Source organism: Vulpes vulpes, chromosome 10 (assembly GCF_048418805.1).
Source record: "Vulpes vulpes isolate BD-2025 chromosome 10, VulVul3, whole genome shotgun sequence".
NCBI classification, from domain to species: Eukaryota; Metazoa; Chordata; class Mammalia; order Carnivora; family Canidae; genus Vulpes; species Vulpes vulpes.
In genome coordinates, this window is record NC_132789.1 from 41,450,398 (window position 1) to 41,478,192 (window position 27,795).

At 42.4% G+C, this 27,795-nt stretch overlaps 1 protein-coding gene across 28 annotated transcripts in view; it reads right to left on the reverse strand.

Annotated features, from left to right (window-relative positions):
* Positions 1-27,795, reverse strand: part of MACF1 (microtubule actin crosslinking factor 1) — a 337,622-nt gene that overhangs the window by 171,777 nt on the left and 138,050 nt on the right. For 27 of the 28 annotated variants that reach the window (XM_072723761.1, XM_072723759.1, XM_072723760.1 and 24 more), the window contains 3 exons: positions 24,781-24,870; positions 20,587-20,664; positions 16,794-16,886 (listed from right to left, as the gene is read on the reverse strand). In XM_072723761.1, coding sequence (XP_072579862.1) covers positions 16,794-16,886; positions 20,587-20,664; positions 24,781-24,870 — 261 coding nt within the window. Of the gene's footprint in view, positions 1-16,793; positions 16,887-20,586; positions 20,665-22,635; positions 22,732-24,780; positions 24,871-27,795 lie in introns of all 28 variants that reach the window. The other variant, XM_072723771.1, reaches the window with a different exon arrangement.

Genomic DNA, 27,795 nt, shown 5'->3' on the forward strand with positions numbered 1-27,795 from the left:
CAAAAAAGCAACCATAATACTATTTACGAATAGTGATATCCAGCAGAGGATCTCAGCAGAATGAAAAGTTAGTACGGGTTAGAGTGATTTAAAAAAAAAGTATGATTTAAACTTATCCTTAAAGGATATAGAATAGACAAAGAGAAAGAAGGTAAAAATTATAGGTAGAAAGTAGATGTAAACAAAGACTAGAAGTTGAAATAAGTTGAAACTGGAATAGACAATTGAGGGGTTGATCCATTAAGATAGGTAGGTTCAAAAAAAAAAAAAAGGTAGGTTCAAGAGGAAAATTGACACAGGAGAGAAGATTAGATAGATTATAGAGGGTTGGAAGAATAGGCTGTGAAGTTTGGACCTTGTAAGTTTAGATAAGTCTCAGAGAATGGGACTAGAAGTAGTGAGCAGATAGTTGATTCTCATTTCCTGACGTTTCTAGCTGAACTCATCCCATGACAGAGAGGGCATCGGACTGAAAACTTCCACCTGAGGAGCAGGTGAGGGCCCGGTGCAGTCGTTCACAACATGCCTGCCTAGTTAGAGGGCTCTAACGGCAGCTGTGTTTATTACCAATATCTGAGTTAGGTAATGGTCAAGGGTTGTTCCTTTCAGCATTCAAATTCAGAGTCTTGGAGGGCTTTTGAAGGAAATTTTAGGTCATAAAATATGGGGATCCTTCAATTCTACTAAATATTGGTAAGCTGCTCTCCGAATATCAGTTCTATTTTATACCTCCACACACAGGGTGCAAAGAGATTTTCCATCACTCTATACCCTCATCTGCACTTGGGATTTTCAGACTTTATTTTCTGATGGGAATAAATTGCTAACTGGTTTTGATATTCACATCTTTGATTACTAGAGAGAAAGACCTGAATATGAGGCAACTGGGCTGCCTTTTGTGTGAGTTTCTTATTCCTGGGTTTTCCCCTTATTTTTCTATGAGGGTGTTTACCTTTTTCTTATTTGGTAGGGACTTTTTAAATAATACTAATAACTAGCATTGATTGCGCTAATACATAAAATTCTCACAACTTTACAAAGTATATTCTACTCTTATCCTCAATTTACAAATGAGGAAACTGTATCACAGAGAAGTTAAGTTACTTGCCCCAAGGTCACTGCTAGCAAGTATAGAGATGGAATTCAAACTGCCAATCTGGCTCCACACTCTTAACCGCCTTACTTGTACAGTTCACAGATCCTGAATAGTCATCCTTTTTCAGAATACGTATTATACAATAATTACCATTATTTTTCTTAACTTTCCATTTGAAATGGAAAATTTCAAATGCATGCAAAAAGAAACTAAATACTGTATTGAACTCCTAGGTACTCATCACCCAGTTCCAGCCATTTCAACTCAAGGCTAATCTTGTTTCATCTGCCCTCCTCCCACTTCACCCTCCCCTATTATTATGAAGCAAACCCACACACATGGCATTTCTCCCATAAACACTTCAGTAAGCATCTCTGAAACATGACTGTTTTTTCCCTTAAAAAAAGATTTTATTTTTAAGTACTCTCTATTCCCAACATGGGGCTCAAACTTGGAACCCCAAGATCAAGAGTCATTCACTCTATCAATTGAGTCAGTGAGGCACCCCAATAAGAAAGGTGCTTTTTCTTTTTTTTAATTTTTAAGTAATCTCTATACCCAACATGAGATTTGAACTTACAACCCTGAGATAAGGAGTCACATGCTCTACTGACTGAGCCAGCCAGGCGTCCCTAAATCAGGAGGACTCTTTTTAACATAACCATACCACCATGTTATATCTAAAATTCATGATGATTCTTTAGTAATAATTTTTGAAAAAGAAGGAAGTCCTTTCTTATACAAAACACTTGACTTTAACTGCTACATTCGTCTAATAGGATGATCTGGTTAATTTTGCTTTCTTCTTGCAATACAAAGCCAATATTAGTAAAATAACTCCCTGTAATTAAAGAGGAGAAATGGGAAAGGGATACTTGTAAACTAAAAAGGCTGAGCCCAGAAACTAATATACCAACCAATTTCCCTCTCATCACTTCTAGCCTCCAGTGTTATCTTACTATTCATTGTAGGGACTCTAAAGTTTTGTGGCAAGGACACTGGTATACAGCCAGATTCTTCATTTGACAGAACCCAACCAACAGTGTGGACAGGAGACTGGCATGGGAGCCAAGACAGGGAAGGGGGGAAGGGATTTTCAGTAATTTTCCTTGTTCCAGTAAGCCAGGCATCATGTATATCGATGGCAGCTGGGGGTAGGGAGTCCTCCTGAGAGAAGGTCTGTGCCTGACACTCCTGCTCAGCTCCAAATCCTAGGCCACTTAGCATTCTGAAAACCATTTTTTGTTAGCTGGTCCCTGTCATCCTATTTCTGCATTAACTATTTCCTGACAAGGGAAGGATCAACTATCACAGGTGAATAGGAAAGGAGACCTTTTGTCTTCACTTATTTAATACCCACACTCAGCAAGAATCAGAATCAGTTCCCATTCATTTCTCTCTATCCCAAAAAGAAACGGAACCCATGGCGAAGTTCATCCAGCCACAGCCTGGTCCCATGGCCATCAATATGCCCTGGGTGGATCAACAGGAAAGATGATGCAGCCTGAGTTATGCCAAGGACAGACCCTTTCCCGAGGAGGGTTACTACTCTGACATATTTAAAACAAAACAAGCACAAAAAAGCAAACCAAAAAAATCAACTCCGTGGAACTGCCAACTGTCTCCTCTTTAGGAAGGAGCTGGAGTATGACCAGCAGCTGCTCTTCTGACCCCTGTGTCCTCCCTGGGCTCTCACACTCTCCTTTCTGATGTTCTCTTGCCTGGAGTCTCCACCCACATCTTACAGAAGGCCTGTGGCATCAGGACATACCGCCTCTGTCTCCCTGGCCACTGCTGTCCTCAAGGCCTGGGAACAGCCTGCTGCTAAGGGAGCAGCTCCCTTAAGACAGTTCCTGTGACAGCCAGTGAGGATTTCATGCCTCCTGGCCTAAAGGACTTGCATTCTGAAGGGACTTCACACTTAATCTTGAGAAGTTAGTCCTTATCTGTGATACAAGATGATCAATCTGTGTTCCTGCTTAACACGACGGACATGGACCCTCGGAGATGTATCAGTCATCTGAGCAGACACTCTGTCACTGAGGTTTTCAGCCTGGGCTGTAACTGAGTAGTCCGGCTATGTCTGCTCTGAAAGGGTAAAAGGGATGGGATGCCCAGAAAACACCACACACCAATTTAACTCACATACTGAACAGCCAAAGAATCACCCTGCTGCCAATACTGCTGAACTACAGATCATGGTCCAATATGTCTCTCCCACCAATCTTTTCCTTGAGACTCTGCCCAGGGTTATTCAGATCTTTCCCTTCTCAGAGTGGAGACCCCAGACTAAAAGTGCCTGGTCCCCTATGGTCCCATTACCTAGAATTGATTTCCACTAGGAGTTCCTTCAAATTTTACACTCCAAACTTTCTAAAAATCTTACACTCACTTAAAAACATGTTTCCGAAAACATTATGGTGCCTCCGAACTTCAACTTTCATGCCAATGGTACCAAAAGAGCAATCAGCTCAGCAAAACTGCTCTGTATCCATTCCACACAAAGGTAAGAGCTCAAATACTCGTACACTCCACCCTAGCAGCCTCCACTGCTTTCCTTCCTATCTTCTCTCTCTCCCTTCCTCCTTGCCCCCAACACACATTTTTATATGGAAAAGTCTACTGGTGGAGGCCTTGCCCAACCATATAATGAGTATTTTCAATGGCCACACTTCCCTCCAGCTGTTGAGAGTCTCTAAACTCTGTAATATCAAAGGGCACTGACATGAGCCTATCCATGGAGCAATTCATCCCCAAAGAGAACATTTTAAACACAGATCAAGCATAAGAGATTGTGTCTCTACTCAGCCTCATGCTGTTGGGTGGTAAGCAGGGCATCACTATGTAGGCTACATCCTGGCTTTGCAGACACCAGGGCAGCTGGCCACAGCCTTAGCAAGGAAATGCCCTCCTTCATCTCCCACCATTTGCTGTTCTCTGATCCTAAAGCTTTTATTTCTTCTGGGGCAGAAGCTGACATGCCAACAAAAGTTTTTCTTTTTTCTTTTTTTAAAGATTTTATTTATTTATTCATGAGAGACAGAGGGGGGGGCAGGAAGTGGGCAGAGACACAGGCAGAGGGAGAAGCAGGCTCCATGCAGGAAGCCTGGCGTGGGACTCGATCCCAGGACTCCAGGATCACGCCCCAGGCTGAAGGCAAGCGCTAAACCACTGAGCCATCCAGGGATCCCCAAGTTTTTCAATCATTGGTGAATTATAACTTCAGTCACCCACACAATCACATGCTTACATCCAGACCCTGTGCCACCCAGTGTCTTGCTGGGTCTTCTTCCCCTCTCAGTGAGTAGATCTCTTGAATGTCTACTTGCTCCTTGACCCTGAAAGCATTCACAGCACCCACCATCATCACCACAGCCACCTATGCCTCAATATATACCTCACAAACAAAAGTCCAACAAGAACACAAACTTTTTCTAGCCTTGAACCTTTAAACTACCCTAACTCCCCTCCCTGGAGCAATCTCCAGATAATTCTGTGCGCTTCTCCCCTAATGCTGGAGTTAGGAACCAAAGGAAGATTGGCCCTCTCCACCTGTATGAATATCGGATGGGTGTTGTCATTAGCAGCATCCCCACAAGAGCAGGATTAAATCAGCTCCTAGGAACATCACTCTCCAGGGAAGAACAATCACGTCGGTGAGAGCCATCTCTCCCTGAATCCCTTCAACACCCTCCACGCCTCCCACACTCACTTAGCAGGTGCAGCCAGGCCTCCTCTCATCCTTTCTACTACACCACAACTTCCTGTAGCAGGGAAGCCGATAAACAGACCTGCCTGAGAAAGTTAAGTGGTACCTAGCACTGCACGTTGAAAGATAACCCCACCAGATAGCTCGAGTAATTATGTTGCGTGGTTACCTGGAATCAGGGATTCCCTAGAGACAACAAAAGACTTGGTTTCAAGCATCAAGGGGCAGACCTTAAATAGACTCCGTTTGCCAAACCCAGTCACTAACTCCTGGTACGTGATGCAGGTAAGCTTGCAAAGAAGCACCAAGATCCTCGTCACTTAGCACACTCCACTTTAATAAGTTTGAGGGCCAGGAATCCAAATGTGAACGTAGCCCACCCACCTCTTCCAGACCCCACAATGGGGCATGACTTGCCTCCAAAGAAAGGGTGCCATCCTCCTCCGAGAAGGATGTAGAGGTCTTTTCAGGTTCTGTGTCTCTAGGTTGAGCCCCACGTAAATGTGGCCCATCACTGCCATAACCAGAGGAGGAGGGCAAAACGCTCACAGTCCTGCCGCTGATGGATAAATCACTCTGAGAAGTAGGCAGTCTGGAACCCTGGGGGGGGACTCGGCCCACGCTGGGGGGTTCTGTGCATCTGTGGCCCCTCGACTGGTCCAGCAGGGATGAAGGAACAGAAGGTTCTGCAATCCAGGAACCTGTGTGAGGGGTGCTGCAAATAGCCATGGTTCCTGCCCCCCAACACCAGCCCTCTGAAAGGTGGTTTTGAGTCTCTGCATTGGTGGTGGGGTGGTCTGTCCTGGGGAAAGTGCTGCTCCGATGTCCAAACCGAGTCCCCCCTTTCCCCACTGCAGCCTCTCCTTGCAAAGGCAGCAGCACAGCCCTGCTGCTGCAGGATGCTGTCCTTGGAAATTCCACCAGTTGGCTCACTGACTTCTCACAGTTCCTTTCTGCTGGGTTATCAAGCAGGTGAGCAATGACAGTCATCCCTTCTTCCAGGGAATCCCAGACCCCTCCGGCAACTGATGACTCATTCTCTAACAAAAGGTGAGCAGTCTGGATCTCCCCCTGGAATCTCTCCTTCACCTGCACGATCATCCCCTGATCACCCACCCCTGAGCTGGGGGCCGAGTCCCGAGGCAGCGAAACGTCTGCGGGGGGATGCTCTACCCCTCCTGCCCCTTCTTCCTTTTGGAGACTCACTGTTAACTTCAGTTGGGTTTCCGTCTCTTCGATGACTCTGGTTCCTTCCGAGGGTTCTTCCTCATGAGACACCTCTGGAGTAGGGGTTTTCTTCCCCCTCCACTTCCTTTTAAACCGAACCCTTTTCTTAGGAGATATGGGAGCCTTCTCAGGAATAGCTAGTGATTCTTTCGGCTCTTTAACACAGCCCAGTGAATTTCCCATTGCCTTCCTCACCTAATCTCATCAAAAACGCAGCTAAGCCGGTCCTGGTATCCCAGAGAAATCCCAACCTTGGCTTCATCGGATTCGATGCACATTGAAAAACATGCACTATGCCGGCAATCCCTCCAATTCTTTCTCCCTCCCTCCCCGCCTCTCTGTCTCTCCCAGCCGCTGCCGATTCAGACAGCCATCTTACAGGCTCAGAGCTGCAACAAGACAAATTCAAAGCATCTCACTGCAGTTCAGAAATCACTTGACCTAAAAGCAGACAGAAACCGGATTGGCTGCTGCTTCCTCTCTCCAAATATGAGGTAATTGGAGCACTGCCCTCAGAAACACAAACAGAAAGCAAAAAGGAGCCAGAAACCAGGGGAGGGGAAAACCTCCGGAGGGTGGGGAGGAGGGGGTGGGATGTAAGAGTAAAGGGGAAAGGGAGAGCAAAGCGGGAAGGCCACGGAAGAAGGGTACGGTGAGGGGGGGAGGAGGTAGGGGGGAGAAGGAAGAGGAGGAGGAGGAAGAGGCGAGGAGGAGGAAGAACAAGCAAACCAGCCTGCTGCTACCAGCCGGGCAGGGAAGGGCCAAGAAGAACCAGGGCTGGAGACGCTGCCATTATTGCCACCCCCAGACTGTGAATGGAAAGAGATTTCAATTGTTGTACCAGGATGTCCAAAAGGAAATATCAAGCCATGCAGGTACATGTTCAAATTCTTCTGGTCAGAATAATAAGATTATTCTAAACAAAATATAATCTGAGCCTCCTCCTCACAGTTAAGGCACAGACTTTAAAGATCTAGCTTCATAGAATATTTATTGCCCTCTTCCTTGCCTTCCCAGAAAGAGAGACAGAAGAGAGAAAGACAGCAGACAGATCCGTCAATTCTGTTAGCCAATGACAAAGAGGGGACACTCAGAAATGGGTTGAGTATTGTGTAAGGAAGCTCCATGATAAAGGATATAGCTTCCAAATACAACAGAGAAGCTCCATCTCTGCTGCACAAGAGTTGACACAGGTGCTCAGCAGTAATGTCTCTGGCTGACATTTTTCTCCCCAGCATTTGTTAGGTGCCAAGCACTGTGCTAAGCTATGCTTTACCTCATTTAATTCTGATGGTAACCATTATCGGTCAAAACTGCTCTTTTCGGTAGGTTTGCTCGGGGCTACCTGGCTGGTAACTGGTGAAGCCTGTAGGCAAACTCCTATTTAAGACTTTTAATTTCAACCTCATGTTATACTGTGTTCTAACTGTGGCAGGGACAGGTGTGTCCTCAGTTAGGTAAAACAGGAAGGTACCCACTGTTCTGAATTGTCAACTAGACTCACATGGGCCAAGGGCTCAAACAGAGAACACTAGCTGTTGGGAGTAAGAGAGGAAGTTGCTAAAATGAGGCCCAGGTGGTTTTTATCAAGTTGCAGTGGGGCAGGAAGTCTGAACTCAAGTCTTAGAAGTTGGATTCAAAAATCCCCGTTACATCAATGGGATTCACTCACCTCAGTCTTTAGTACAGTGTCTGACAGATGACACAACATCCCAACCCAAGGGGCTCTGGATGGAGTGGGAAGAGGTTGTATGGAGCTGGGAGCTGGGAATTGGCACCTACGCCTACTTTACAGAAAGCTCTGTTCCTTCCTTAGGCCAGTTTTCCTCTGGAGCAGAAAGAAATGAAGGCCTGATTTGTCCAACATACCTAAGAAGTTTAAAAAAGAAAAGGCTCATAGAAATAAATATGCTAGACTTTGTCAGGCCTCTGTGTCAGCAGCCGGCAGACTAAGCAGCTGATGGAGAGGGAAGAGGTTGTATGTGCTTTTTCCCGACCGCCACTGTTTATTCTACGCCAACAGGATCCAGACCCCACAGCCTGGCTCTGTTTAAGTCCTGCCCGCCTCTCCTGGAGTCCTGAGAAATGGCCTCCACATAAGGAAAGCAGCAAGAGATCCTAAAGCAACAGCTCCTTCACAACTGCTCCTGAGCCCCTGCACCCACCTTGCCTCCACTGCGGTAGGTGTTTCTCCCCAGGCCTTCTCCTACAGCTGAGTGCAAAGCCGCAGCACCATCTTATGTTGGTCATAAACCATAGCAAGAAACCAGACAAGGAGACCAGCATGGGAGAGAAACTCACTCAGACTACAGGAAATCATTTAATCAGCACAATGACCCTGACATCATAATTCTCTAGGCAGGCACCAGCCCTTCCCTCCTCCAACAAAGAGAACTACAACTATAGAACTTCCTAGATGCATATCCAAAGGCCCAAGCTTGAATTTTATTCGTGAAATACAAGCAAATCAAATTCCTGAAACCGCTCGACTCCAGGGCAAGAAAGACAGCTGCTTAGTCTGCCGGCTGCTGACACAGAGGCCTGACAAAGTCTAGCATATTTATTTCTATGAGCCTTTTCTTTTTTAAACTTCTTAGGTATGTTGGACAAATCAGGCCTTCATTTCTTTCTGCTCCAGAGGAAAACTGGCCTAAGGAAGGAACAGAGCTTTCTGTAAAGTAGGCGTAGGTGCCAATTCCCAGCTCCAGGAACTTCATAGCTAAGTAACTACCTAACTTGCTTGGGTGGTGCAGTTTCCTCACCTGTAAAATGTGGATCCTACATCCTGCGTAAGGGGGCGCGAGAGGGCTAATGAGACAACCCCTACAAATAGTCCTAGGCTCAGTGCCTGGTTTATAGTAAATCCCTTTGCTTCCCATTTGTTATTTATTAAGCTACAAGACAGAAGACACTCAACCACCACCACCACTAGGATCCTAATATACTCTTTCTTGATTAGGCTTTTAGGAAAGTAGATCCGTTCTAGGGCCCAAAGTTAAGGTGCTTTTTTCTTCCCCCTTGCTTGTTTCTTCTTTTATTTTTAAGCAATCTCTATACCCAACATGAGGCTCGAGTTTACAACCCCGGGATCAAGAGTCACATGTTCCACAGACTGAGCCAGCCAGGCACCCTGAGTCTTGTTTGACTTCACACGGGCTCCGCTTCCACTATTCCACTAAGTAAGTTAACTCTGATCACCAAGACCTCCCCCTGGCCCTTTTTCTCATCTCGCCTGCACTCTGAACACACAGCCTTCTGGGAAAGCAGCCGACCAGGGGTGACTAGGACACAGACATTCTGCAGGTCTTCTGCTCTAGCTTTTTTTAGTTAACTGTTTACTGCCCACAGTTCTCCCATGGATACAGCCAGAGTGAACGAGCTTATTCATTCATTCCACAAACACGAATGGTGCCTCATCTATATGTCAAGTAACAAGTGCCACAAAGTGCACAAAAATGTAAATTTCGCATCTAAGCAGCTAAAACCACTTTTCACCTTAACTCTGAATTTTTTTATTTCAGAGTGATAGATGTACCCTAGCATCTAATAAACATTTGAGAGTTGGAAAGCTAATTTTGTCAGATTCTGATTTTGAAGAATTTATTTTTAGAAAAACTATAAATCCTAACATTAAAACAGGTTTGGACAGAATCAAGAGACAAGAAACCCTATTTGGATCTGAAAGTGTAACCCAAAAATGTCAGTTGGACTGTTTCAGTTGCTCATCTGAACAATGAGCACTGGAAAATGGCCATCACAGTCTATTTATCTAGTTTAACCACCCCACAGCTTTGAGAAGATCAAATTCATAAAATATTCATTCATTTAACAAATATTTATTAAGCACCTGTTCTAAGCCAGGCAAAGAAGAGAACAAAAGAGACAAAATCCATTATTAAGTTGGCATCCAACTACACGGATCCGGACAACACATAAACAAACATTCAAATAGAAGTAGGTGTTATCCAACACAACACTGTGTGTCACACACTGGTTCTGAGAGTAATCTGCCAAAATAAAGTGTATAACGCAGCAACTCCAGTCCAGGTATCTACCCAAAAAACACAAAAACAAAAAACAACAACAAAAACCCACTTTCCTATATGCATAAGGACACATGTACACAGATGTTCACTGTAGCAATGAATGCCTTTTTCATACCAGTAAGAAATAAACTGCAAATAGCAGCTGTGTCACACAGCTGCAAGGGGCTCCACTCACAGTATAGTCCACATAAATTAGTTAAGATGAACAAATCAGATCCTCTTTTATCAACACAATAGACTTCAAAAACAAAGTTTAGTTTAAAAAAGAAAGGGTATATAGAAGATAGGACCTGTGTCAACTATAAAAACAGTACATGGTGTTTATGAATCCCTCATCTGTCATAAAGGTACATAAGAATATATGGGAATGATCTACATCAACCTCAGGACAGTATTTACCCGGGGGGGTCAGAGGGAGCAAGAAAGTCGGTTGTATTAGAAATGTTTCATTAGCACCAACCATAGAGATTATAATGATTATTTTACTGATCCCCTAGCATTTGATAGCTCTATTCTACATTTCTATTTGGCTTTACATAGTTTTGGTGTCCTCGGTAAGAACAGCTAACAGATACTCAATAACAAAAGACTAGAAAACAGCATAATCCATAACTAGCAAGAGACATGTCACACTCTCTCTGAAGCAAGACAAGGACAGTAGAGGCCCTATATAACCCTTTGTCAGCCAACCAAAAGCTTTCCAAGCAGGGAACCCTTCCCCACACTCCCAAACATTTAGCTAATATAGACAAACCCCAAGTCATCAAGAACAGCAAAGAAAAGGAATTGGAATTCATAGTTAGTTGCCTCTGAGAATATACTCTGGCATCAGAGCTTCCCCCTACAAAAAAGACAAAATAGTCATTCAGCTATGCTGAAATAGCAAACGGAGAAAAGCAGGTAGCTAACGTGCGTGCAGAAGACAGATGCAGCCAGAAGTATTTTATCTTCTAGTGAAATTGGTAACAGGGCAGAGTACAGTGAGCTAAGTCAAAGCTATGGGAAATACAAGGTCTGTTAATAATTATCACAAGTTGCTACCAATAACTGTTAATTATCGAGTACATCCCATGCTCCATCTCCCTGCCTCATACCTTCCTGCTTCTTTAAACCTCCATCAAGTTATTTTATGGTGCATCTCTTCTCATTTCCCCGAATCATTTAGGTGAACTTGGACTGAGTCTGTGTCTAGTTCACTTTATATCTCTCAGGGACTCTACCTAGGACCCTGCTCATAGATGGTCCTCTGTAAATGTTTGTGAAATTCAGTTAAAGAATACATTTTCCTGTAAACTAAAACTACAAGATATCATTTCACACTTACTATGATGGCTATCATCAAAAGACAGACAATAACAAACCTTGACAAGGATGTGGAGAAATGAGAGTCCTCACAGATTGCTGATAAGAAGATAAAATGGTATAGCCACTCTGGAGGACAGTTAGGCAGTTTCTTAAAAGTTATACATAAACTTATCATACAACCCAGCAATTCCTCTCCAAAGTATATATCCAAGGGAAATAAATACATCTGCACAAAGACTGGTACTCAAATATTCATAAACATTATTTGTAATAGCCAAAATATGAAAACAACCCAAGAGTCCATCAACTGCTGAAAAGATAAACAAAATATATGGTGTATCTATGCCACAGATGAGTACGCAGCAATAAAAAGGAATAAAATACTGACACATGCTACAGCAGAGATGAACCTCAAAAATTTAATCCTAAGTAAAAGAGGCCAGACACAAAAGGGCACATATTCCATAATCCCATTTATGTGAAATGTCCAGAACAGGGAAATCTATAGAGACCGGAAATAGGTTGGTGGTTGCCTGAAGCTGGGGAGGAGAATGGAGGATGATGGTAAGCAGGCAGGAAGGGTGTTACTGGTATGGGGAAAATGTTCTAACATGTGGGTTATAGTGATGGCTGTAAAACCTGTAAAAATCATTGAATTGTATAATGAATATGGGTCAATTTTTATGGTATGTAAATTTTACCTCAAGAAAGTCATTTTTTAAAAGGAACATATTTTCCTAAAATAAACAAACAATAGAATGGCAACCAAAAAGGGGTTTTAAAATGGTTAACAAACTGGGGATCTCTGGGTGGCTCAGCAGTTTAGCGCCACCTTCAGCCCAGGGCGTGACCCTGGAGACCCATGATTGAGTCCCACATAGGGCTCCTGGCATGGGGCCTGCTTCTCCCTCTGTCTGTGTCTCTGCCTCTCTCTGTCTTTCATGAATAAATAAATAAAATATTTTTTTTTTAAATGGTTAACAAACTAATATGGAAGGGGAAGAAATAGGATGGAAGGAACAGGTATAGAAGCTAGACTTCATTCATGTTTACTTTTAAAATGTCCCTTTGGAACAACATAGATGGTCTATATAATGTGAAATAAAACTAAAAGGGGGAAAAGGCAATCCCTAAAAATGTGGAGGCAAATAAAAAACAAATGAGCCTAGTTGTGTATTGAATTAACGGTGTCACAAAACAAATTTTTTTCAAATGATTTTTTTCTCTTAAGATTTTATATATTTACTCATGAAAGACACACACACAGAGGGAGAGAGAGGGGCAGAGACATAGGCAGAGGGAGAAGCAGGCTGCATGCAGGGAGCCTGATGTGGGACTCAATCCCAGGACCCCAGGATCAGGCCCTGGGCCGAAGGCAGGCTTTGCTAAACCGCTGAGCCACCAGGGCTGCCCTCAAATGACTTTAAATTATAATTATTTGTACATCCTTAGGAGATATATACAAAGGACAAAGAAAACTGCAAAGAAATCAAAAATGTCTCAGTAATCATATTGTTAATAACACTGAGATTGTTGTTTTGGTTCAAGTACATTACATGTAATATACACATGTGATTATATAGATATCTATGGGTCTGTGTGTGTCTGGAAAAGGGAAAAAGTAATAAGCTACTGTTGTTAGGATCAAGATTTTTTAGAATGAGTAAAAGAGATATAGAGTAAAAATAAGTTAAACAAAACTCTGTAATTTGGGGGCACCTGGCTGGCTCAGTTGGAAGAGCATGAGACTCTTGATCTCAAAGTCATAAGTTCGAGCCCCGTGTGAGGTGTATAAAGATTACTAAAAAATAAGTAAACTTAAACTGTAATTTAAGTTTTTGTTCAGACATATCAGTATAAGTTCATGATTTTTTAAAAGAGAAAAATACACATATTGGCGAGCTCTGTCCACAGAAAAAGTGACTAACCCAGTAGCATTCAGATTGTGGCCAATAAAGAATGAGAGTTCCTTGGAGAAATTGCTAATTTCAAGCCTTGGACAGGAAATACACAAAAAAAGTCTGGAACATCCCATCACAAAGAAAGAAAAGAGATTATCAAAAAGGACTATGGGAGTCATGCCAAAGGACTGAGTCAACTTTAGGAAGCTCTCATTGGTCAAAGATGAAGCTATTTGAGTAGTAAGAAGAATGATAGTTGCATTTTATTGCAATACATTTAAGTCTGTTAAAAACCCATAAGTTATAAGTGATACTAAGAAAAAAAAAGAAGAAATAAATTTTCATATGTCATCTTTGGAGAATATTAGGGAACCAATTAGTTATACTGAAAACTGATAAATAGAGGGAAAGAAGGGAGCATTGATCTTGTCATCACCCTTTGTCTATAGGTGTGACCTCTCAGGGTGATTGATGAGGTGAAATTCTTTACAGAAGCACTCCAGCTAAATAATGAAGATGGAATGAAAGAACTGGAGTAGCACCATTCTATAACTTCTAATGAAATAGTGGAACTAGCAACATAATCAGTAGTTAGGTGAACAACTAACTACTATTCGGTGAACAGTTAATAGGGAACTGATGGATCGGGCTGATGACAGCTGAACCCATTGCGCCTCCTGACAAGCAGCAATAGGAATATGCAACTCAACCATCCCTGCTCTCCACATCCCCCAGAAAGGAACCCGAATGGGACCGAGCCTCAGGTCTAGATCTAAACCACCAGTTTAAAGCAAGACAACAAAAGGATGGAGGATATTGTTCCAAAAGACACCCGAGACATGCTATCAGCATCTTTATAAACCTGTAAGGACAAAAGACTTGATTTTCTCAATGAACCGCAAGGTGGCCAGGTGGGGGCAGGGATGAAGGAGGGGGTGGAGGGGAGGATTTAATGCAATATGCAGACTTTGTTGGGATTCTGATTCAAAGATATCAACTTTTTTTTTAATGAGGTAATTGGGGAAATCTGAACACCAATCAGATATTTGATGATTTTAAGAAATTACTGAATTTTATAGTGTTATAATAGTTTGCTTAAACTAAGAATTCTTATCTTTCAGAGATACACACTGACATATGTACAGAAGTTACATGAAGTTTCAGATTTCTTTCAAGATAACCTACTGGGGTTTGAGGAGTGCATTAGCATACAGGTAAAATAATACTGGCCAAGAGCTAAGAATTATTGAGCTAGGTGATGGGTACATCACAGTTCTTCATATTATATTCTCTACTTTCATAAATGTTTAAAAGTTTCTGTAAGGAATTTTTAAAGAAAGAGAGAGTAAGCTTTTTCCTGATGGAGGTTTTCAGGAAAAGAAGAGTTCCATTACCCCATCTCCTCAGTCCTCAGCAAAGTGTTGATTAACCAATTCAGTTCTTATTCCTTAGGACACGAACCTTCCTTTTAAAAAGAGTTTGAGTTGCAGTCAGGGTAAATAGAGACATAGTGGATAGAGACCTCCCACCTCATCCCTATGAGACCAACACTGACTGGGCACTCACAGGACAAGTCTGCAGCAAAAATATAAACAACCAAAACAGTTTCTCTAAAAACAAAACAAAAAAACAAAAAACAAGAACAAAGCAAAAAAAATCTCCTCCTGGGCTTATAAGGGTCCTCTGGGGAGTAACCCTAGTCCTCCATGAAAGCTCAACAAAGTTCTTGTTCCCACCCTGCTAAGGCACACTTGCCAAGTTCATGCTCCTAGTTATCCCTATATCCAATACATGCCTGAAGACACCCCGTGGTTGCACAAAAATGCATGTTACTTCCACACTTTCCAGACTGTCAGCAGTGCCTCCAAACCAGAGCCTCAAGAAATAAGTCCAAAACTCAGAATTTTCTCAGGTGATTAGGAATTCTGGGACACCTGCTGCTCTGCTTTTACCCAGTAGGTGGCACTAGTGCCCCAACTAGGACACCACTGCCGCTTCAGCCCCTGGAGCCAGAGCCCTGAGTTATCTATACTAGCCTTTTTCTTACCTGCTCCAGAAGTGCTCCCTCTAATCTGTCTGCTTCATAAACAGCAATTGTGTATGAGGGCTGTCTGAGAAACAGCTTTGTTTGGTTGGGCTAAAATGATTCAAGATCGTCTTTCCATAAAAATAAGGCCGTACTTTTCCAACAGTAGTCCAGACTTGAAAAGGATTTGCTTTCTCAGGAAAGTGCAGGAGGAGGAAGGCAGTGTGACCATGTGAACACTACCAAGATGTCACTGCTCTCAAGTGGATGGAAGCGACAAGCTTGCGCTTACAAGCACATATATACAAACCCGGCCTCTGAGGTGCTTGCTACTGACCGAATGTTTCATGTCCCCTCAAAATTTGTGTTGAAGCCCTAACCCACAGTGTAACATATTTGGAGGTGGGGGGGCCTTCGGGAGGTAATTAGGTTTAGATGAGGTGATGAGGACAGAGCCCCCATAATGGGATGAAGGCCCTTATGAAAGGATGAAGAGACAGGAGATCTCTTTCTCTGCGTGCAAGCTCCTGTGAGGAGATAACCAGGAACAGTGCCCGCACCAAGAATCTGCACGTGCTGCACCCTCATCTCAGACTTCCAGCCTCCAGAACAAGAAGAAAGTGTTTGTTGGCTAAGCCACCTGGTCCATGGCATACATGCACCTCACTTCATTGCACTTCATGTTATTGCACTCTGAGGTCTGGGGCAACCCTGCCTCGAGCAGGTCTGTCGGTGCCGTGTTTCCAACAGCATTTGTTCAGCTCGTGTCTGTGTCCCATTTTGGTAATTCTCCCAACAGTTCAAAATTTTTCATTATATCTGTTATGGTGATGTGCGATCAGTGATTACTGACTCACTGAAAACTCAGAGGGTGAGTTTTTTAGCAATAAAGTATTTTTTAATTAAGATCTCCATACTTTTTTAAAGGTTTGATGCTAATGCACACTTATGGACTATATAGTACAGTGTAAACATGACATATATGCACTGGGAAACCAAAAACTTCATCTGACTTGCTTTCCTGTGGTGGTCTAGAAGCAAACCTGCAGTATCTCTAAGGTGCGCCTGTATTTCTCTATTGAAGCCCAAACTGACTAAGGCAGTGCTATAATTAACCTGGCTTGTTTTAAGATCATTAGAGATGAGGAAAAGTCTACATCAAAGCAGGATTATAACCTTCACTCCACCCTCCTAAAGCATCAAACCTTTCAACACACTCTGAGTCCCCACAGAGCCAGTTTTGACTCAGCGGAGCAGACTTCTTACCTGACTGCCAGCACGCAGACCAGACAAATGAAAAAATCCCATTTTAGCATGCAAATGAGCAGGAAGTCCTGGGTTTAGACTACTCTGTCCCCAAGCCACTCCCACACACAGAGAAGGAAGGCTAGGGGCTCAGCCCATGGATGTCCATACAGCTTCTAGTTCTTTCTAGGCAATGTTCAAGCCAAGTAACAGTGGCCCCAAACTTCACAGGCCCTACCTGGAAGTGCAAAATAATGGTCCAGATCAGGCCCAGGGTCAGCTTGGGGTTGCCATCCGTGATGTCGTCATTGCGAATATTCACTAGTTTCACCTGGAAAAGAAACAGAAGCTGATGTCAGAGCTCTGGGGACTTTCTGATTTCATTTTTATAGATTTTCATCATTGTATACAATTAAACTGTGTGCACATGCACACACAGTTCTATGAGTTTTCACATCTATAGAGATGTGGGTAATTACACTATAGAAAACAGAACAGTTCTGTCATCCCAAGAAAGGTGATGTTACACTGCCCCTTGTAGTCAACACTCTGGCCCTACCACTAATTCCGGCCAACCCCTGATCCGTTCTCAGTTTTACTTGTTCTAGAATGTTGTATGAATAAGTAAGACTTTGATAATGGCTTTTTTTTTTTTCCCAGTCAGCATAATGCCCTTGAGATCTCCATCCACACTGTCACATATACCAGTAGTTTGCTCCTTTTTGTTGCTGGGTAGTATTCCCTTGTATCAACAGACAACACTGTGTTTACCCATTCATCCACTGAAAAACATTCCGGTTGTTTTCAGTTTGGGACAATAATGAATAAAGGTCCTAGGTTCATGAGCATATGCTTTCATTTCTACAGGGTAAATGTGCAGGCGTGGGACTGCTGGGTCATACGGTGTATGTTCAGCTTTAAAGAAATTGCCAACTATTTTCCAGCACAATTGCACAAATTTGCATTCCCATCAGTGAGGCAACCCCATAAGCACATGGTATTATCCTGACTTGCTTTTTTATTAAGTCATCACAGCCCTGACTTTGTTTCTTTTTTCCCCAAGCTCTCCTTCCTTGCCAGTCTTTGGCCTGCTCCCACCTCCATTTTCCCTCCTCTGTTGAAGATATCCACACCTGGCCATGCCTCCAGTAGCATCTGCGTTTACTTAGAAGATTGCATTCCAACAACACAAAGTGCATAGACACACGGGCCCTATCCCCTGCTTGGGCAGCAACCGTCCCATGTGCTGGAAGCAGAGATTTCCTGGGATGTGGGACTTTCAGTGCTAAAACTGAGGATACCTGGAAAACCAGCTCAGCAAGCCTCTTCTGTCCTACCTTCACGGAGCTCCTGTTCAATTGTTTTCTCTGCCTTTATCTCTTCAACTGAACTGAAATCTGCATGTCTCTAGAGAACTCCAGTGACCTCAAACAAGCGTCACTTCTCCCCTACTGTGTCCTGATACTACAGGCTAACTGCTTGTGTCCCTTCAAAATTCATTATGTTAAATCATAAGACTCAATGTGATGGTATTTGGAGGTGGGGCCTTGGGAGATGATTAAGTCATGAGGCTGAAGCCATCATGAGTAGGAATGGTGCCCCTGTAAAAGAAACCCCAGAGAGCTCTCTCGTCCTTCAGCCAGGTGAGGACATAGCCAGAAGACTGCAGACTATGAACCAGAAAATAGGCCCTTGCCAGACACTGAATCTGCCAGTAGTGCCTTGCTCTTGGACTTCCCAGTCTCCAGAACTGTGAGAAATACATTTCTGCTGCTTATAGGCCACCTAGTGGATAGTATTTTTGTTATGGCAACCTGAACAGACTAAGGCACCAGTATCTCCATCTGCTCTTCTATATACTGAGGGTAGGAAAAGCTGCCCTTCTAGACTGAGAATACCGTTTTCTAATCACTAATCACTGACCCACAGATGGGTCCCCTTTCTCCCCACTTCCGGTCGGATGCAGGATCAGCTAAGTCCAGGTTTCTCAGTCCCACATCCAACAGCTTCCTCTTTCATCCTGAAATCTACCTTGGCAAACTACCTTCCAATCTCTCCAAACCCCTGATTTAGCACCTAACTCCTAAACTAGCAACCTTAGCACTCATCTCAGGGACCCAAATATTACCCTATCTGCACAATTCGTGTGCCTTCTCCATTCTGAGGACTTTTACTCTACAATTTGGATACCTATACAACTACAACTTGGACCTTCCCATTACCAAGAGCTGTCCCAGAGTTCACTTCGCCCTTCTCTGCATCCACCATTCTGATCTGCACACACACATTCTCTCCTTTGATCATAGTAATCAAATCTACCGTCGGTTCTTATTTAGACTTGTAGCTAATCAATCCTTCTCAATCGATCTTGGCTATTAAGAACCCCCAGGTTCCCTCCAGCTCTACACACAGACATTTCCAATCTTGCTTTCTCCTGTACCCTAAACACTGTCTCTAATCCTCCCACCACTTTTCATTTGTCAATTTATTTCAACAAATATTTATTAAGTGTCAGTTATGGGCTATTCATTATGACAGGTGATGAAGATAAAAATGTTAAGTAGATCCTGTTCCTGGTCCTCACAGGGCCTACATAACATGACAGCAAACAGAGAAATAATAGAGTAGTAGATTTTATATTGGGAGTAAACTGCTCTGGGAGCACAGAGAAAGAATTTCCCAAGTTAATGAGAACTACTGATAAAAGTGACAAAAATGAACTAATTCTAAAAACATGCATACCATTCAATGTCAGTCAGCTTGGCCCGAGCTACTGCCCAGCACCCGCAGCCAGACCTATCTCTTCCACACAGCTGGTTCTCAGCAGACAGACTCTTGGACACCCTCATCCATCTACCTTTCCACCACATACTACCCCTGCATCTTTATCTCTCCCTCCTTCCTTCTCCCTGTATCTTAAAGAGAGGGGGATTTTCCTTTTCTTTTTCAGAGATAACCATGCCAGCTGTGCTCAGAATCTCATCCCCAATCCCTGGACTTCGTTTCTTCCAACAGGAAGTGGGGAAAAAGGGGAGAAACAGCACGGGTGGTGGCAGGATTACTGAATCCCAGTGCAGGAGACCCAGGTCAAAGTCCCAGCTCACTCCAGCTTGTGCGCTCTGGGGCAGGTTATTTCACCTGTTCAGATCCCAGTTTCGTTATCTAGGAGATGCAGAAACTCGGCTGGTATCTCTCTATGGCATCTCCCAGGGCTAACATTTTATCACTCAGGACTCCTTCTTACTCTCATTTCTGTCTGCTTCTTTTCACTGGCTTCTCCTCCTATGTCCAAAAACACGTGGGAAACTTCTTTCTTCCCCTCCTATATCCAGGCCCACTAAACTACATCTGCGTTTCTGTTCTATTCCTACCATTCTCTTAAGTCAACAATGCTTGATGGCTTGATCTTTCCCTCGGGTCTGACGTGGCTCCAGCACAACGGCAATCCTGACCAGCCCCTCCTCTACTTTTCAGGATCATGTAGCCTTCTGGCTTTCCCTCTTCCTGGACAATGTACTTTTTTTCTATCTTCTTTGCCAATTTAATTTCCCATCTTCCTTTTGACCTCCACCTAAAGTGAGTCCATAACGTTTGATCTTGTTTTTTTTTTTTAAAGATTTTATTTATTTATTCATGAGAGACACAGTGAGAGAGGCAGAGACATAGGCAAAGGGAGAAGCAGACTCCCTGTAGGGAATCAGATGTGGGACTTGATCCCAGGACCCCGGGATCACGCCCTAAGCCGAAGGCTCACTGCGGAGCCACCCAGACATCCCCATAAGGTTTGATCTTTAGTGTCCTGCTCTTCTCTGTTAACACTGTCCCATTGAGGAAAGCCACGGATTCTATGCAAGGACTACCAAATGATTTGTCCAAACATAATGCAATTGCTCACTAGCAAATAAGACTCAGACTTGGCCAGTCAAATGCAGCAATTACCAGGGGCCCAGGAGGAGCATTGAGAACCCCCTATGGAGGGACTCAACGCCAACAGTCCCTGGCAGAGCAGAGAAAGCATGGAATCGTCCTACCTGTCGCTGCTTTAGGAAGTCCAGGGCGATCTGCACATTCTGCAGCCTGTGAAAACGCATCCTGCCCTTCTCCCGGGGCTGCAGACAAACAAAAAAAGTTGTTAATTTTAGCTGCACCAATCTACCCATGCAGACCCCAGTCTTTTTTCATTTCAGGGACTAAAAGACCACAAAGAATCCCTGATGGTGGAAGCCAGCCATGGGAGCATCACATAAAGTATCCTTTAGTGGCAGGACCTGTGTGTCTCGCCATGCTGAGGCCTGCAAAATGCTTGTTTACCATTGTGCCTCCAGTGAACACACAGTGTATTTTGACTATAATGCTGAACCAATGCCGAAGCTTCTCTACAGGTTCTTCTGTAGCCATAATACAGATGTGCAGGTAATGGGAACAAAGACTGGCTGTATGGCTCCTGAAATCACAGTTAAATGCTATTTTAAGGGAAGGTGGAAAGTCCTAACTGCATATTGTGCCGTAATAAAGCCAACCTTATTAAAAACCTGGCAAAAGAAGTCAGAGGCAGCCAATTTTAAACCAGGGAATGAGTTATATATGCTCAATAAACAAGTTAAAAAATAAAAAACGAGAGACAAAAATCAGGAAGAAACCTATTTTCCAGACAGATAGGTGTCTGTTTAGGAAAGCCACCTTTTACATCAGTATGAAATAACAAGAGCAATGAAAGTCTTGGTGATGTAGGGCTGTTCAACAGTGATACTCCAAATAAAGGTATTTCCCACTAGTTGCTCAGTCCTGGATGTCTTACAAGCCATATCCATCCTCTGGTACCTCTGCTGCCCTGTCCAAAGTCCAGCTGTTATCCCTCCAAAAGTGTTTAGAATCCATTTGCCCAGTGAGAACATGCAGGGATGGCTATCTACCTCTGGCACCTTTTCTCCTGCTCATTTTCCAATGTTGTTTTTATTTTACTAAAACTGGGCCTGAGACAACATTCTTGCTAGATTATATACACCCAATTCATTTGTACATGTCAAAGTGGTACACTAATTAAAGGCTGATGAATAATAAGGTAGTTCTGTGGCAGGTGCCTGCACAGAGAGAACATTGCCCCAGGTTGAACTGCACAAAAAGTAACCCAACACGTGTAAAGATATGGGTAGTAGCATCTCTCTGGGAGCCCCCAATATTTCTAAACAACACTCCCACATGAGGATAATCTACAGAGATGTTGAGGCCTCTCTGGGCAACAGGATAACTTCTTACATCAAAGATTTAGGAAAAATCTTTTTCGCAAGAACCTCTTTATCAGTCATCTCAGCTAACATGGCTTTAAGGACAACAGAGCCTATGAAACTGAAGAATCTACGGCAATGGGCAGGGATATTGAAAAGGTAAAATATGACTTTAAGAGGACAGGAAATAGGGATATTGCCTAATCTCTATTTCTGGAGAAAGGTTATGGGCTATAATTTAGGGCCTACAAACAGGAAATGCCCTTCTTACACACTCTTATCTTTACTCCTTGCTACTCCCCACCACAAAGAGCATGCAAGTTAAAAATCACTGTCCTCTACAGCAACTAGAGATATTATTGACCAAGGCAGAGTATCTCCATGCAGTGAGTGGTTTGCAAACAACAGGCTGCTTTGAAAACAAATGACATGTTGTGTGGTGAGTACCTGAAGGGTAGAAGTGCAGAGAGGGTGAGAGTTAGTCTCAAGTGTGGAGCCATGAGCAATTAACTGTCATGCCTTCAACTAAACTTTCCACAGCTCTGCAATCCAGACTCAGAAAACACAGCAAGGCCAGCAGAACAGTATGGGTCTCCAGGTCACAGAGGCACGTGACACCTCCGAACACCATTATTCTTCTTGTGCCAACCACTCTCATATAAGCAAAACAAGCCTCACTCTAGGATCATCTAACAGTGGCAAGAGGCACAATTAGTTTTAACCACTTTCTTTGGGACCCAAATTCCCAGAGGCAGAGGGAAGAAGGCAGTTGGTAACTGAGCTACTTGGAGACCTTGAGAACCTCAGACTCTCTGATGGCCCTGCAGTGCCAGCTGGGATCCCAGGAGGACCTACGACATCATCATCATCTTCCTCCTCCTGCTCCTCGCTGTTTGTATGGCGCCAGGAGGGCATGCTCACGAGGCGGAGGGTCTTCAGCCCTGCTGGCTCCTTTGGCCACCAACCAACACAAAGATATGAGAGAGTAACAGAAAATTCACAACACAAAGATGAAAAGGAAATGAATGCAACATTTAAAAAAAAAGTGAAAATAAATATGAAAATACCCTCCCACCTCCCAAAACATGCAAAACCAAATCAAGACCATATCACACAGTTATACTGAACACTTATGTTGCAACACATCTTCAGGGCGCCTGCGTGGCTCAGTTGGTTAAGCATCTGTCTCTTGATTTCAGCTCAGGGCTTAGGTCACGATCTCAAGGTACTGGGATCGAGTCCCTCCTCAGTCTCTGCACTCAGTGGGGAGTCTACTTGTCCCTTCTCTCCCTGTTCCTCTGCTCTTCTCCTCTCTCTCCTGCTCTTTCTCCCCACCCACCCCCCCAATAAATGAAATAAAATCTTTAAAAAAAAAAGAGAGAGAGACAGACAGACAGACATCTTTAATTCTCAATGGCCGCCTACCCTCTGTTTTTGTGAGTCAACTAAAGGAGAAAGAGATTGTGAGAATAAACATGAAAGAGAAATTTGAATGGTTCTCAGTGAAAGGATGATATCTTATGAATATCTCCATAAAAATAAACAACCTCCAGGTTTTCAAAAGCTAGGCAAAGAAATTAGATCAGAGTGTTTTCAACCTGTTTGGAAGCAATGTCACCCCAAAATATCATTTTCAATAGAAAATCACTATGAGTTCATCAGATATGCCCAAAATGTAACTTTGTGAGTGCTGAAGAATAAAGTCCAGCAATGTGAAAGTGACATTTTGATTACTTATCAGATTTATAAATGAAGGCCAGATAAGAAATGGAATTCACCAGTAGTGGCTGTGCTAATAAAAAGTGTCAATTTTAAAATTAAAAATTTTATAAAAGTTGGGATGCCCGGAATCCAGGATCAAGTCCCACATTGGGCTCCTTGCAGGGAGCCTGCTTCTCCTTCTGCCTGTGTCTCTGCTTCTCTTTGTGTGTCTCTCATAAATAAATAAAATCTTTAAAAAAAAAAAAAAAAACAATTTTATTTATAAAAGTAATTCTATCGTAAGACAAAAAAGATATGAAACCAAGACAAAGAGGCTATGGGAAGCCAAGCCTCAATCCTTGAAGAAATTGAATATTACTTAAGGAGCGAAATTTAATGTGACAAATTCCCTTCTTGAAACACAACAAACAATGACTAAGAATTCACCAAAGGCAGTGAGTGGGCTGGGCTTCAGTTCTTTCTCTTCCCAGAGATGTTTCCAGTATTCAGACCTGGACTTTTCTAAATGAAAAATATGTTGTCTATGACACTAGAGGCAGAACACAAACTGCAGAGGATCACCTGCTTCCATTAGGCTCAAATATACGAACAAAGAGTCAACAAGTGGGGTTATTTTGATTCCTCAAAGCAAATATAAGAACTATCATCCGACAAGCCAAGAAGCCTGGGCAGGATTTGCCTTCGGTTATGTAGGTGTTTCCCACAAGCAATGTTTAACACATTTGGGAGGAGGCAGGCATATTTAATTATCCAAGGAACTCAAATGTACTTGGGCTGTGCTCAGATACTAACTTTAGTACTTTCCTTTTTTTTTTTTTACTTTAGTACTTTCCAAACCTGTGAGATTCAGTGAATCAAAGAAGGAAGAGTATGAGGTGAACTGGAAAAAATATCTCTACATAACCTTGAAAATAACTCTAAATAGCTCTGAAAATAGCTCTTAAATGTGAAATCTACTGTTCCTAAATACTATCTCTACAAACAGATAAAGAACAAGTAAGGAGAAAAAAAATGCAGATATGAAAGGAATAAAACTGATACCTAACTCCATCAAGAAATAATATGATACATCAATTCACATTAAGATAAAATTACATCATTTTAAAACTCAGTCTGAGTTAGAAACAAAGTCCACCAATAATATCTCTATTTCTTCCTCTATCATAACAGAAAGCAGGCAGTGGTGGCCACCGTCCTGGCACTCAACAAGACGGACCAGCAGGTCATTAGCAGGGATGCATTTGTGAGGTCACTCATGAGAAAAAGGGAGAAGCTCACCAGTTTGATGCCCGAGAGGACCTCCAGCAGAGAGATCAGGTTGTGGCCATCCCGCAGATCTTCATAAAGATCATTGATGTGTTTACGGACCTGTGTATAAGAGTGAAACAGATAGATTTTTATTTGATCTTGAATTATTTTATTATCTACACGAGAATTTCTGGTTCTAGGTAAACAAAGATTAAAGAATTTGAAACAGGGCAGCCCCACTGGCGCAGCAGTTTAGCACCGCCTGCAGCCCAGGGTGTGATCCTGGAGACCCGGGATTGAGTCCCACATCGGACTCCCTGCATGGAGCCTGCTTCTCCTTCTGCCTGTGTCTCTGCCTCTCTGTGTGTGTGTGTCTCTCATGAATAAGTAAATAAAATCTTAAAAATAATAAAATAAAATAAAATAAAATAAAATAAAATAAAGAATTTGAAACAGCAAACAATAATAAAATTCAGGAATTTTCAGTTTGCAGTACAATATATATGAAATGGTAACACTTAACAGAAATGTATGTGCGATGTAAAGCCAGATCTATTACATACTCTAACCAACTGTAAACAATGTTCTAAAAAGTCTGGACAAGGAGATGGTGAGTCAATCATCCTAAAACCCTCAAGAATTATTTTGGACCAAAATGTGATATAATGGCCAATGACAGATGAGTCCAGTCAGAATCAGAAAAGCCTTCAGGGGGCGCGTGGCTGGCTCAGCCGGAAGAGCATATAACTCTTGATCTCAAAGTTGTGAGTTTGAGCCCCAATTGGGTGCAGAGATTATTTAAATTAATAAAAACCTAGAAAAGAAAAGAAAGAAAAGAAAGAAAAGAAAAGAAAAGAAAAGAAAAGAAAAGAAAAGAAAAGAAAAGAAAAGAAAAGCCTTCCATAGTGCCAAGGGAACAAAAATGCTAGATACCCAGTGTTTCATGGGATGTATCTACATGTTAACTCCTCTCCTACCAAATATTTCTTTCCAAAAAAAAAAAAAAAAGATTTATCTATTTAGGGGCTTCTGGATGGCACAGTCAAGTGTCCAACTCTTGATTTTAGTTCAGGTCATGATCTCAGGATCGTGAGATTGAGCCCTGGGTTGGGCTCCACACTCAGAATCTCAGTCTGCTTGAGATTCTGTCTCTCCCTCTGCCTCTGCCCTTCTTGCTTGTGCTTATTCTCTCTCAAAAGAAATAAAAAAAACTTTTGAGGGTGATTTTCCTTGTGAAAATAACAATTGCAATTTTATAACTTGAAACCGTGGGAAAACATCTCACTTTGGGAAAATCTGTGGTTAATGTCAAACACCATGCTGAATACTGTACACATTACCTCAGCTCTCTCTGACACTGACAAAGTAGGTAGTACTTCTATTTTACACATTTAGAAACAAGGGAAAGAGAGGTTGAGTAACTTGCCCAAGGTCACAAGTGGAAAAACTGGCCTCAGTTTGGTCTTTTCTGAAGTTAGTCTTTGCCATTAACTACTGTGCTTTATAATCAGTCAGAATCTCATTTTATTTATTTAATCCAAACTGCCCTGTGACGTTTATTTATGTATCCTCAGAAGGAACTGAGACTTTGAGAAGTTAACGTCACACAGCTGCAGGAAGTGGCAGTAGGTTTTCTGGTTCGTTCCAAGTCCAGTGACAACTTCACTGAGTGACACAACACAGAATCAGAAGACTAGTGGCAAGTATAATAAGGAAGAAGATTCATTTCCAACATAAATAATTCTCTAGACAACAATAAAAAGGGCTACTTCCAGAAGCAGTGGGTTTCTAGTCACTGAAATTTTCAAGCAGAGCCTGGGATACTAGGATTTCCACATTTGAGTGGAAAACTGTACTGCAGTCATTTCCAATTATAATATTCTAACATTCCAAACAGAATGAGAGTCAGAAAAGATCATGGCTATGGGGGTCGTCTGACTGTTCAGTGGGTAGAGCATGTGACTTGATTTTTTTTTTTTTTTTATGTGACTTGATTTTGATGTGAGTTCAAGCCCCACATTGAGTGTAGAGATTATTTAAAAAAAATAAAAAAAAGATAAAGGCTGGAAATAGCTGGTGATACTTCCTGGAAGAAAACGAACTAGAAGGACGGGGGGCGGGGGCGGTTAAGATTTTATCTATTTGAGAGAGACAGAGAGCTGGGGGAGGCACAGAAGGAGAGCATCTCAAGCCAACTTCGTGCTGAGTGCAGAGACTAAAGCAGGGCTCAATCACATGACCCTGAGATCAAGATCTGAGCCAAAATCAAAAGTTGAACACTCAACCAACAGAGCTACCCAGGCACCCCTGGAAGGATTAGAAAATGTTTAGACAGAAGACAAAAGATCATAAAACCACAGCACATAAGGTACAGAGGTAGAAATATGCAAGGCATAAGTGTTTGTACCTGTGTGAGTGAAGGATTAAGAAGGTGATGGGTAGATTATCACCAGTTGGAGAAAATGGTTATGATGAATTGGTTAATAGCTTTCAAACACTGAAGGAATATTTCTTTAATATTTTTGTGCTATTCATAATATGAATATAGATATAACACTTTTTATTTTAATTTGCAATATTAACATTTTCTCCACTACTTCAAGTCTAGACAAAATAACACATATAGCTCAGACTTGTAGCATCTGTTGATTTCCATGATGTACATACTCCCACCATGACCAAATTCCAGCCACTAATATAATACCACTAAACTCAATGTTGGGAAGAAATGTACAACAGCACACCACTATATACTTTTTTCATCAGAGATACAACAGACATAATTAACCTCAAGAGCATAGACAATATTAACATGTAGTAAAATAATTACGAGGTGATGTGTTTTGAGCATTTATTGCATTTATTTTAAATATAATTTATTTAATTGTAAGTTTATATAATTTAATTTTTCATAATGGCTATGCTTAGCAATCAGCTCACAAAATTAGTATTCAGCTCTTGTGAGCCCATGTAACCTGGCTCCAAGATTTTAAGAGCTCTCCCTCAAATGGGTCTAAGATTTCAAACTTGCACAACAGAAACAAG